The sequence below is a fragment of the Eptatretus burgeri genome, chromosome 10, assembly GCF_056783735.1.
Source record: "Eptatretus burgeri isolate ZD-2024b chromosome 10, Ebu_testis_v1, whole genome shotgun sequence".
Taxonomy (NCBI): domain Eukaryota; kingdom Metazoa; phylum Chordata; class Myxini; order Myxiniformes; family Myxinidae; genus Eptatretus; species Eptatretus burgeri.
The window spans coordinates 61472669-61486536 of NC_140970.1; the positions used below are offsets into that span (position 1 = coordinate 61472669).

The 13868-nt window shown below is 42.1% G+C and overlaps 2 protein-coding genes across 3 annotated transcripts in view; both read left to right on the plus strand.

The window, feature by feature from the left end:
- Positions 1-3507, plus strand: part of C10H4orf33 (chromosome 10 C4orf33 homolog) — a 41651-nt gene extending 38144 nt beyond the window's left edge. For both annotated transcript variants that reach the window (XM_085898641.1, XM_085898640.1), the window contains 2 exons: positions 268-449; positions 3141-3507. In XM_085898641.1, the coding sequence (XP_085754767.1) occupies positions 268-449; positions 3141-3184 (226 nt within the window). In that variant the 3' untranslated portion in view covers positions 3185-3507. The remainder of the gene's footprint in view (positions 1-267; positions 450-3140) is intronic.
- Positions 3508-6763: 3256 nt separating this feature from the next.
- The window catches only part of LOC147018698 (uncharacterized), a 119388-nt gene continuing 112283 nt past the window's right edge, over positions 6764-13868 (plus strand). The window contains exon 1 of the mRNA XM_085898638.1: positions 6764-8213. Within this exon, the coding sequence (XP_085754764.1) occupies positions 8052-8213 (162 nt within the window). The 5' untranslated portion in view covers positions 6764-8051. The remainder of the gene's footprint in view (positions 8214-13868) is intronic.

Sequence of the window (13868 nt, forward strand, 5' to 3'; positions counted from 1 at the left end):
TGTCCCTTGACCCTGCTGTTGGCATTTCCCCCTCCATATGCTGTTCTCTTTATGTTGTTACTTTTGTGCTGTTGCTTGCTGATCCGTTCTGTATTTTAGCTCTTCCACGAGCCTTGACTTAACATCGAAAAACAATAGTTACTGGATGGAGATGGTAATGATGACGTTGTTGACAGTGACATTCCAAGACAATTGGTGATAGCACTGAAAACATTGGGAATCACAATGATGACAAACATCACTTTTTCTTTCTGTTCCTCCTTGTAGTCAGGCCTGCCTTTGGAGTTCCGGGCAACAATCGACGGCAGCAGCTGGAATGGTGAAGCCCTCATTCCATGGTGCTATCTTCCACCGAGCCCCACTCGTTTCAATGCGTACGCGATCCATGGAGAGTGCCACACACGCATCTACCGTGCACTACATCCAGTGCCAGGATGCGAGCCTGACTTGTAAGGCCTTAACCTAAAATGGCACACAACACCAATTTCAAAAACTGAGAATTATTTCATGTGAAAATGATTTCGTTTTTCACTTCACGGTCTTGCATCACCAAAGATGCACCATTTGGGAGCAAATACAGTTGAAGTGAATTTTACAATAATTTAATGTCTTTCCTGTGATTGGCTGTGAAACATGAGGGACAATATGTGCTTCTTAGCCAATCGTAGACATGCCTTTCCTCAACAGGAATTTCTCAGAAATTCAAGTTTCATCTATTATTTTAACGATGCATTGGTTTTTTTCATCTCGTGATGGAAAGTGAAACACTGAAGAACAACAGGTGTATGGGTTTAATTATTCTCACGTATTTGATGTAAATATGACTTTCGTTTCAAATCTGTTAAGGACATAGTAGAACACTTGCTCTGGCAGAGTTCATACTGAAGGTTAAAAGATGACATGATAAACGATAGCAAGTGCCGAAGGGTAAGGCTTAGGTTTTAGGTTTTCACTACTTAGTAGTTTTCTCCTGGGAATATTATTGGCAACATGCTCCTGGTTTTAAATACCCTCCAAAGTGGATGGTGGAAGGTAGGAGAGGAAGGTTTGTGGGGAAGGTTGAGATGAGGGGCATGTCACATGCTTGCAAATCGACAGTGACACCCATGTCATAACTTCATAACTTGTCACCTCACCATGAGTGGTGTTATAGTAGAGCGTGGTTGGTTGTGCAAGTAAGTGGGCTTTATGAGTGGAATATGATTAGTGATGGATGTGGTTTTTTTTGTTTCTTGGGGAATTCTCTTTTAACCATGTATATACACGAACAAGATGTATATACACACACACACACACGCCGCATGCTAAGTCCCACCCAAATGCATGAAAAACACTGACTCCAAGAGATGATGAGTTTTGTGACTCATGTCCCACCATCTTCAGAGGCACATGACAGCCCCAATGCCCCCATACACTTCCCCTCACACTCCCCTCCTCTTTGGAGGGATTTTAACACCTGGAGCATGTTACCTATGAAATTCCGGATGAAGATCGCTCGGCGGTCGAAACGTCAAATGCCAGCCATACCCGTAGATGATTGCTGTGGTTTGTACTCTCTTTTTATCCTTGACTATTGCTTTATCCTTGATAAAAAGGGATGAAAATGTGTTTCATTCCCCCCTTGAATCCCACTTCATTTGACTTTTAGAGTCTGCATACTCTGATGTGATTGTTTCAGGATAATTTATTTTATCATCTTCATAAGGTGAGTGCAGCAGTTCAGATTCATTGTGTGTCGTTGAAAAAGGTAAAACGTTATTGACAGTGTTTACATAGGCACTTGTGAAAACAAATGCAGCTCACCAATTTTACAAATGGAGCACAGATGTCTGCCAACTGATAATGCAAACTCACCAATTACAAAGTTCATGAGGCAGGCAGAAAAACATCATTTCACATTGCCGTTGCGCTCTAATGACGTTTGTTTTCCACACATCTTAATCGCAATCAAAAGACAATTTAGATGTCCATCCATGATTTATCCTGTTCGGTCAACCAATGAAAGGAGTTTGAGTTCAACATGCTCTGACATGAGCCTCGCTCTTGTAGAGAAAAAAAAATACACGCAGAAGATGAGTAACAGGGCAATTTCAACTCGAAATAAATGATAGTGCATGACCCTCATATTATTATGCAATCATGATATTGTCTAACAATATTTAAAAAGTGTATTTTATTTGCTTCATATTTAATTGCAAGTTTTTATAAATAATAGTAGTAATATACAATACCATTCCTTTCAAGCCTATAAAGGCACATAGGGCTTCCAAGGCAGTTTATTTAGCAAGGAATACAGTCCTGGACAGGTCACCCCTCCAACACTGGTTACCCCAAATAGTTATTACCCCAGTACACTGGTACTCATTTTGCCAACATTGGAAGGATGACAGGAAGAGTCAACCACACCTGGTGTTAATTCATCAGTTGACAGGGGCTTGAACTCGGGACCCTAAGGTCCCAAGCCAGCCACCTTAACGACTAAGCCAACACCAGACTCAAGCTTTTATTTCCAGGAAAATATAATATAGAAAAGGAGTACAAGATATAACTAGAACGGCACCCGGTGAAGCTCACACCACTGCCAAGCTGAACAGTATACGTTTTCTATCCCACTGATAGGTCGTATCGACATCTGCACCTGCACCAAAATCAAATTGGCTTGTTCTTATCACCTTCCCAACTCACCCACCAAGTTTTGTCATAACCCATCAAAATCTTTTTAAAATATCATGCTCTACTGCATATCATTTTTGGCCCTATTGCTCAACTTAAAAAATGATTGTATCAGGATCCAGATTTTCACCAAAATCTAATCAATTAGTCCTTGTCACACACCCTACTTGTCCATCAAGTTTCGTCTGAATCCTTCCATAACTTTTTGAGATATCCTGTTCATAAATGGACAGGCCGACAGACAGACGGGGGTGAAAACATAACGTTTGTCCACCTTCAGTAGTGGAGGTAACTAACTAAGCATGATAATTTTAAAGATCAATGCGAATGAAAGGTGAGAATTGCATATCATCTTTAAAGGGTGATGGAAGACAATGACGATATAGAGACCTGTTCCACAAAAAGTCTAGCACGTGTTAGAAAATGAAGCTTCAGCACCTGGTTATATCTAACTCATCTCTTCTCAGCCACCGGTTGCACTTCTTTGGGAACCTGGATCTTCGTGATATGATGGATGAAGTGTGGATCCAGCCCATTTCTCCACTCTGGTCTCCTCTTCCGAAACACACTCCCTAGAGCTGCTTGGTTCTGTTGCTGGGGAGAGAATATCCTTTGGTTGAGTCAGGAGTTGAATGGGGAGAAATTCTGTGGAGCAAGGTGATCTTAACTTGAAAAGCATACTCTCGAACTAGTTTTCCATTTATCAATACAGCATGTAGTGCTACTGTATATGCCATGAGATGTTGAGACAAACACACCATGAGCAAAATACTGTGATGACATTGTGATGCTGTCATTCATATTAATAAAAATTATTCGGTTTTCCTTATAATACACCTGAGTTATGATATGTGTTTTGTTGTTTTGAAAATATGTAACAAGATTGTTCACATAAGTTCTTTGTTATCGTACAAAACAAATAGCAGATATAATGATCAAATAAATAAACTAGAATGGCACTTGATGGAGCGTATACCTCTGCCAGGCTGAACAGTTTGTTTTGTAGGCTGGAACTGCATCTGAACCTTAAGTGCATGGCTCACAAAGTGGGTACACTACTGTTACACAAAGGGCAAAACAAAAAGTTTAGGGAAAGATGAAATGCAACCCATTATGTTAATCTGCATGTATTCAAATAGCTATATCCAAATTTTTAGACCTGCAGCATGTCCGGTTTTGAAGGTACCACTGAATATATACAACACTGTAAATACACATTCGAATTTCGAGCTTGGCGTCAGCGTTATGTACGGAATCAGATGAAAAAAAACAACGTAAATATTATATTTTGGGATAAGAAACAGATAATTTTTACTCTGACGGGAAAAATAAAAAACAACACATTTTGAGAGAGTCTGATGTTATAAATTACGAAGAAAACATAGACGAGTTCAGTAGCAAAGAAAGCCACATTTGGAAGCGAAAAATAACGTTAAAATCGAATCTATTTCTTTCGAACTTTTGAAAATAATCACTTTAAACATGAAAAGAAAAATATAATTCTTACCTCTCGGATCCTCACTAAGCACCAAAAAAATTCTAGCGTTGGTTGAAATGAAGAATTATCAGACAAATGCGAGTCATCTCATTCGGCTCGGCGTCCTCACGCTGGATTCGTATATTACGGCTCTTGCAAAGACACGGACACGAAGACAAACGCTGCGCTCGACGGTGAATGGAAATGTGCTGACACGCTTGCAAGTGCTTATTATATCCATCAATCGGGGAAGTTTGCAAGACGGCAAGATTTTCTAATGCTAGCGTTATTTGCGTCCGACGAGAAATGATGATTCGTACATAACGGGACTGACACGAAAATCAAGACGGGATTACTTGCAGTCCGAATTTTATTTTTCTGATCACAATTTTTGATCTATATTTTTCTGCCGTTAGACTTTATCATATTTCCAAGAAATTAAGGGAGATTTGGAATAAAAATGATAAGAAACATTATCAACACTGGACTCCTTATTTTTCTCGATGCAGTGGACACGAAGCGTTATGTACGAATCCATTATTTCATCAGATAGGGTAGATGCCAGAAAACCCGAATAGGGAGACAGAACATCATCAAAACATAAAAGAGACACCAAAGTTCACATTCTGAGTCACCACACTCAAAATAACTGTCACATAAGAAATGTACAGTGTAGTAAAAATTTTTACCAATCAAACTGTAACATTTCTAAGGTTAAAATACCCATATTCTGTTGCTTTGATTCATCTTTAATAAAACAGGGAAATGGAGAGTATGATATTGCCGGTTTCTCCAGGTTCCCCAAGATGTCCACTTTCATTTCTGACCATTGATGGTTTGTCTAAATACCTAATAATAGTTTTATGCAGAATTTCCCACAAACATACCACAGCATACCCACTTTGTGAGCCATGCACTTAACCAAAAATATAATCAGCTTGTTCATGTCATCTGGCCAACTCATCCACCAAGTTTTATCATCCGTCCACAACGTTTTGAAATATCGTGCTACATATGATTTTTGCCCCATCTCTCAATGGTGAGGAATCAGTTATAAAACTAAAAAATTCTAATGTCCGGATCCGGATCCAAATCTTCACCTGTCCACCAAATGTTATCCAAATCTATCCATTACTTATTGAGGTATCCTGCTCGCAAACAGACAAGGGTTAAAACATAACCGCCATCCGCCTTCAGTGGTGGAGGTAATTATCTGTCATGATTGAAAGACACGATAACAAAAAATAACTCAACCTGCCGCTTTGTAACTGCTGGCAGTGATGACCGGGTACCAAGACGTCCAGCATCGATACAACCCTGCTTTGATACAACATGGGATTGATGAGTTATGGACCTAGGAACACACTGTGTTCAATGTATTTTTACATACGCAATTGACCATTTTTCCTGGGGACATCGTCGGTATCAATTGAATTGGTATTTAAATAACCTTAAACACAAAGTAACAAATGTTTCTTCAAATTTATTGACTTTTTCAAACCATATATATATATATATATATATATATATATATATATATATATATATATATATATATATATATATATATATATATATATATATATATATATATATATATATATATATATATATATATCACATGTTTAATAGAGTTTTACTCACCATGTATGATCCTTTTTGGTGACTTTCTTGTATTCTCATACCGTCAGCTTTGTCTTGAAATAACCGACACAAACCTTTTAAATACGGATGTTTCGTTGAATTCTCTTTTTTTCTAAGTCGCAGCATGTGGCTACCTGGTGGTTTGCATCATGAATGTGAGTGTGGCTTTGCCGCTGACGCAGTTCCCATTAAGTTAGAGCAGGAATTTTTCATTTGTTCAGGGTGTCGGAGGTAGCTTGTCTCCTCTTCGTGAGGACACCCTGGGATCTTTAACATCCACCAACGAATGCCAGCCGATGGTACGCCCATTCAACATCCATCCGAGCGATGGCACATACATTGATGAAACACCAGGATGACAGTTTATAGCTGGGTCGGGAATCAGACCCCGGCTAGACAGTTTAGAGGCGAGTGTGCGTACCTCCAGGCCATCTTGTCAGCCCATTAATGCAGTAATTTATTTTACTTTTTCGTATTCAGCCTGTGGCCGCTTGACTGCATCATTTTCTGGGGGCACAGGCTGTGCCACTGATGCAATTCCCCTCGTTACCAGAAAGCTGGTACTCATTTTGCTGACCTCGGAAGGATGGCAGGTTGAGTCAATCCTATCTGGTGTTGATTCATCAGCTTGACGGGGAATTGAACTAAAGACCCTAAGATCTTAAGCCAGCCTCCTTAACCATTAATCCAACACCAGGCCTTATCCAGAAATAATATCTAAAAGGTATTTAAATTGTACAAACATCCAGCAAAGTGGAAGCACGTTCTGTTATTCTCATTCCAAGGCAAAAGCTTCAGCAATTGTCTAAACAATGTGTATAACAAAGCATTTTTGAATTCAATAATGACGGAAAAAAAAGAGAATTTACAATATTATTGCACACACTATTACTTTTGATTGCACAGAAGACTTTTCAACTTCCTGTTGTTCATTTTCTCTCGAGGTGACTCCTTTACAGCAGCAAACTTTCTGGTACCCGGGGCTTGATAAAGGTAAATAAAAAATGAATTTGCAGATTCTCCAGCATCTGCAGTTTTGCTCCCGCCTTGGCCCATTATCCACCTGCTTCATGAACTGAAAGAGAGAGAGAGAGAGAAAAAAAATAGAGGTTTAACACTCTGTGGAACCAGCTGTGCAACCACCTTCCAAATGCTGTTTTATCACACTTCTCCCCAAGGCTTCAAGCAGGTTGTGCACCGCCATCTTCTTATGTCATCCCTCATCTTTACCCACAATCCTTATTTATCCCCATTAACCCATCCTGACCAAACCCTCTTGCAGGTTTCAGTGTTTCCTCCTCTCCTCCCTCTTCTATTTTCCATTTCATTCATTACCTTTATTTATTGTGTCCAACTGTTAGCCCTCTGCCCCACTCTCACTAAATACCCTCCAACACCTCACTTCCATAAACCCCAATCTTTAACAATAACAAAAACGAAAGATAAATGATGAAACTTATTTTCAAAAGGTTTTGGTAAAAGTCCTTTTTCTTTTTCAATTTTTGAAAACCTACTGTCGTGTTGACTGTGATTTGAAATTAATTATATGGTTCTTTGACCCCGGCAGTCAAAGTGAAACTCTGTGCGTTGTTCCTGCATATTGTTTGGCGAGACGTTTTGTTTCTCCACACATGTGTTAAGTAGAAATAACAAAGTTTGAGAAGCTCTCATTTTAAGCCAACTACAAGCCTACGATTTGACATGTTATTGTTGGAACGTCTCATTTCTGGAGTGTTTGTGAAGCATTAAAATTTGGGAGTTAGTATTTGCTGATGCTGTCCCCTCCTCTCATCCACCTCCTCCCCGAACAACATCTGCGGTCTCACTTCAAAACAACTCTGCTGTGATGCCTGACAAGGCCATGTGCTGCCACCTCTTGCATAAGATCGACTTTTAAACTTTTCTTATTTTATTCAACCCAAATGTCAACCTGCACTTTGTGACATGGAAAGAGGAAAGTAAGCACAAGTAGTGGAAACTAAGGTAATGCCAGTTCAATGTTGCTTTCCTTCAGCCGAGTCTGCATCAAATTAGACAACAAAAAGGTGACGAGAGCAAGAAAATGATTCGCGTGTCCTTTGCTTAACTCCGCGGAAACCTGACGTTCGTTATTTCATCACACGGTAATGCCCGGCCTTGCCAGCGCGAAAACAGATGCTTGTGGGCTATTTGCTCCTCACCTCCGGCATTCTTGAAGAAACAAATAGCAGATGAGTTTATTAAAGTTTGCTTTTATGAGTTTTGCTGACATGCTTGTATGCCAGATGAACTTACCTGCAGTGAGAACCGCAGACGAGAGTGCTCGGAGGGTGCAGCAATGCAGAAACAGGCTCCCAATGTGGTGTTCCCAGGCTTCTTCTACCACTCCGACGTGATGAACAGAGCTTGTTCCGCATTGAAAGCCCACATTCATGAAAAGGTAAGCTGCTTCCAGTTATGGTTGGGATTAATGCCAAGGTCACGTGTTGGTGTTAAGGGGTAGTTTAATTTTCAAACGTTTTTCTCTTGAAGAACAACGTTTGTGGAATATGTCTGAAATATTCCAGAAAAAAATGCATTATTTGAATTATAATGTCTATTTAATATTCATTAGATGTTACTTGAGGCTCTATCATCAACCTTTTAGGGAAGGTAACCGTCCAAAAACATTAACTTCACATTTCCAGGGCAATGTTGACTCTTGTTATGCTTCATTCATCTGCTTCCCTTTGTTCTGTAACAAAATGTACAATCAAATTGCATGCCGTTTCACTGCTCTGCATGTTTTTTTTGGTGGAGCCATCTACATAGTACTTATGCACACTGGGGTAGAGTAAATTGAGAAGAGGAAGGGAAAGGTGAAGGGTTATGGAGAAAGTACCGGGTGGACGTTGTGGAAGAGGGAAGAAAACAGATAAAGATGGAGGAAGGTGAGGGGAGAAACAGGGTGGAGCAGAACATGAGGGAGAAAGGAAAGGATTTTTAAAAGCATTTCTTTCGAAAGTAATATGGAAGTGGTGTCTTTCTATACAGAGTTCAAGACTCATGTAAAAGCTAGGGAAAGGCCAATGTACTGACAATGGAGCAGAGAAGAGCAGGTAGACAAAGGGGCACTGTGTGTATTTGTTGCCCTTTTTGTCCAAAGAAAGCCATTTACTTGAAACAGAACGACCTGATCAATTACTTTATAGGTCAGAAACTGCTACCCAGACAGCACCCACTCTTTGATAACAAAATGGTGTAAACTGGTGTCAAGGAGCCTCTGATAAGACCAGACCACTTGTTACCCACAGTCCAGGAACTTGTAATTTGTTCAGGGTGCCTGCAATAACTTGACTACTCTTCTTGAAGGACACCATGTGATCTTTAACATCCACCAATCAATGCTGGCAGGTGGGACACCCAGTTTAACTTCCATTCGAGGGATGATGCACACATTGATGCCTCACTCTACCTGAAAAACACCAGGATGATTGCTTATAGCGAGGACAACATTGGAACCCAGGATAGACAGCTCAGAGGTGACTGTAGACGCCTCTTGAAAGGATATCCTACCAGCCCTCAAGGGGCAATGACAAAGGGGGAAAGGACAGATAGGCAGTATAACACGGAAAAGGTAGGTGGGTGGGGGGGGGATGGGATGCCTGGTGTTGGCTTAATGGTTTGGGTGGTGGGCTTGGGATCCTGGGATACTGAGTTCAAATCCCGTTCAGCTGTTGAATTAATACCAGGTGGGGTTAACTCGGCCTGTCATCCTTCTGAGGTCAGCAAAATGAGTGCCAGCATGTTGGTATACTGTCGGAGCGGCGACCCATCCAGGATTGTACCCAATAGCCAAGGAGACTGCTTCGGCAGCACCAACGCTCTGCACAAAGTATGGTCCCAATCTCCTCCTCAGGATTGTGCCCAATCACCAAGGAGACTGCTTTGCCAGCACCAACGCTCTGCACAGAGTATGGTCCCAATGGATGGATGGATGGATGGAGGAGGGGGGTAGTCAAACACAGCAAAATGTTGCAAAAGAAGATTGGCAAATGAGGAGCATTGTAAACAGACAGGACAAACAGGGTAGATGCAAACAAAAAAGTTACGGGAAGAAAGTCACAATTGAGAAAACTTAAAAAAAAATAAAATAATATAACTTTCAAAAATATCCATTTTCAGAACCTATTGAGTAGGAGGCAGTAATTGAGGCTTATGGAGGAGCTGAATGTCCATTGTGAATGTTGGTCACAACCTTACAGTGAGGAAACGAGAGAGAGAGAGAAAAAAGAGCAAACAAATCAGCAGCACCTCCAGAAATTGCCATGACATGCTCTTCCTCCAATTGGGGTTGAGGAGATGGGGCAATTTTTCTGCTGCAGGTGCATGGAACTCCTTTTGGGGAAAAGATTGTACTTTTAGAATCTGCAAAGTTATTTCTTGAAAAATCAGATTACACAGAGCCTACATTTCCTTTGTACATATTGTGACGGTTCTGCAAAGCCGTCATTCCCCGAGGAAATGCTACACAGCATCTAGCAGTTCCCGAGCTTGCTGAATGGAGCTTGCGGAATGGAGTTTGCGGATAGGATCACTGGGTGAGCGAACAATCCAGGCACCATACCGGGTGCATTCATTAAGGCCAAGCTAATAAACACTTACATGTACAGATGATCCCTCACCTCACACATTAGCTAAGCTGTCTTCTCGCACGTTCTGTCCCTCTTCCAATCATCTGCTTTGGATGTGAAAGGATCTCGGCGATGGCAAGTCCCAACAAACCATTCTTTTCAGGGCAACTTCACTGACATGCACCTCTTTGCACCTAACTTGCACCTCATCTGCACCCTCACTCACACCTCCTCAAATACGCACCTGAGACATCAACCGGTATTCCTCCTCTTTGCCCCCTCCCTCAGCGATTGGGCAATGCGGGTTCGTCAACCCCGCTTGGTGAGCCAAAGAGGTCGCAACCACTTCGTCCTTCTCTTTTCTCTCTCTCACATCTACCCTTCTGCGGAATGATTCTGATGCCGCCTGTTTTGTTAGTATATGTGCGTAAGAGTGTCTAAGTTAGTATCGGGTTAGCACTGCACTGTGTCTCTTTTGCTTAATTGTATCATTGCATGTCTTTTGCCGCACCTCACAAATCTTGCATGTCCCTGCTGTAGGATTGTTCCTTGTAAAATGAACCCCTTTTCTTCACTGTGTGCCACATACCTTTCCTCATGCTTCTTTATTCATAAATGTTCTTTGTTATTGAAGTTCAACCAGCTCGTAGCGTCCTTTCCTCCATTGGCCCAGCATAGTCCGCATGTATTGTTAGCTGGAAGTTTTACCCCACTGATTGGCTCTACACATGAACTGGTGTGTACTTGGCAGCTCTGCTCGGCTGCACCTGATTGAGTAAGATAAGGCAAGTACACATCGAGGGCACGAGCCCCCCTTGATTCTGCCAATCCACCAGAAAGGCAGCACGAGGGGAGGGGAAGGGAATGCAGCGTACCGGGGCATTACCGGAGTGACAGTGATTTCAATCGTCAATTGCGAAAGCGAACTTGTTGCTGTTGCAGACTTTGTTTTTTTTTGAATCCGCATTCTCTACCATCACTCATAGGTACTCTCTCTGGTGTTTGGTTTTCAAATGTTTGAGCATGTTGGAAGTAATACTGTGATTAATAATTGTCTATTGAACAAAGTGAGCATGCAACATTCAGACTATCTTCCTTAACCTTCCCGAAACGGTTCCAAACTGCACTTTTGGACCTTTTGAACAACATGTTGTCAAAACTTTATCAGTCGATGTACTAGTATTGCCTCCCCATGTGTCAGCAAAGCAATCGGCATGCTTTACCGGCAAGCTCTAAATGCCTTGCTATTCATTGAAAAAGGAACACGCCCTTGGGGTGTGTTTAGTTTGCAAGTGATTTGCTTTTGCTGCTATGTTGCAAACAGGATGCCCCAGGGACATGTTCCTTTTCAAGCAATACATTACCAGGCCATGTGTAACCCGAACATGCTCAACAGGGACGAAACTGAAAAAAATACGCTTAGTTCTGTGAAGTAGGAATTACTCGGAAGCGACGTCTATTCCAGTTCACGACTCGCTTCGTTTTGATTCTATGGTTGGAATTGAGTACTGTGGAATCAAATTCCACACATCACTATTAAGCACTCCAACAGAACGGTTGATAAGGAACGGCTGGCTTGGCAAGCGATCAGTTGTCATAAACACCACCCGGAGATGTTTGGAATGTCCAACAATGTCTGAATTGGACAAATTAACCTCTTACTGGTAGTCAGAACTACTGCTAAGGTCAATTTGGCAGTTTAAATGTTGAAATTTAGCTCAGGAGATTCTACAGCTTATCACATGTGTGGAAATGAAATAAAGGCACAAACACTGGCGTCTCCGGGTGTTAATAAGCATTGCGATGTTTCCAGCTATTCATAGGTATGAAGATGAGGCATTCAATGATATGAGTGAGGAAAGTGGGGGGAAAAAATAATTGAGTGCTTTATTGTTAAGAAACCATTGTGGCCTGTTCCAAGTCAAAGCATTGTTGAGCAGACCAAAAAAAAATTGGCAACTTAAGACCCCAGCGAGGGACAGTGGGCTGACAAAGGGGTTGACCAAGGATGAAGCCTTGATTAAGGATAATTAAATAAGGCATTTAATGATCTACGAAAGGGGTGTTTAAATTAATACAAACACCCAATTTTCATTCATGCACTCCTTTGGAGTTCCCTTAGTATGCATTCAGTTTCCGGTCACTCGGTTTCATGGTTTTGGTGTTATGGAGGAGACGCACACTTATTGACACACTGACACACGCTGTCACTTATTAGTATAGATTGAGGAATATCCCACTCAGTGTTTTGTGCACAGTATAATTAAATTAGCAAATTTTGTTAATAGTGGGGCAACTTAGCTAAATATAGCATAACAATTGTGCATTTTGTGAGGAAAGCACCAAATTTGGCACACTAGTAGCCTATCATATTATGAACAGATTTGGATATTGGTCAGGTCAGGTATGGGAGCATGTGCCAGAACAGCGCGTCGCTGCATCCACTTTCCGCCGGTACTCCAGGGGCCTCCGTCTGGCCATCCCCCAGGCAGATGCCAGGCCCATCCCCATCTCCTTGAGATGATGGTCAACCTGCTGCAACCATGAGGTACATGGTCGGCCCACTGGCCTCCTCCACTCATGAGACTCCCTCACTGAGAGAATCTGGTGAGCAGGATCAGCGTCAGGAAAACGAGCCACATGTCCATACAGCCGCAACTGACGCTCACGGACTATGCAGGTAACAAATCTCATCCGAGTCTCTCTCAGCAACCGCTCGTTGGATACAAAATCCGACCAGCGATAGCCAAGGATTCTCCGAAGACACCTGGTACCAAAGGAATTAAGTCTCCGTCTCAGATCCTTGGTCAGGGTCCAAGTCTCGCACCCATAGAGCAAGACTGGAAGTACCAAGGACCTGAAGACTCGGACTTTCGCCCTCCCGCACAGGTACCGGCAGCGCCACACCCCATGATCCAGTGACTCCATGACTCCCCAGGCCCGACCCAGACGTCTATTGACCTCTAACTCGCAGCCAGCAGAGACATGAATATCACTGCCAAGGTAAGTGAATCTCTTCACGACCTCAACATCCTCACCACAAACAGACACAGACAGGACAGCAGCATCCAAGATGTCACCAAAAGCCTGGATCTTAGTTTTGACCCAAGAAACCCGTAATCCCAGCGGCTCCGACTCCTCATTCAGCACCTCGAGGGCCCCCAAAAGGATGTCTAAAGTCTCTGCAAAGATGACTGCATCGTCTGCGAAATCAAGGTCCGAGATCTTGACATTCCCAAATGATGCACCGCAACTTGATCTCTCCGACATCTCCCTAGAATCCAGTCCATACAAGTGCTGAAAAGTGTGGGGACAAGTACACATCCCTGACGAACTCCAGTAACAACTGGAAATAAGTCAGAGGTGGTACCACCACACTTCACAGCACTCTCAGTACCAGAGTAGAGTTCAGCCATCAGATCGATCAGTTTTGGTGGCACCCCACGAAGACCAAGAATCCTCCAGAGGACATCCCGATTCAC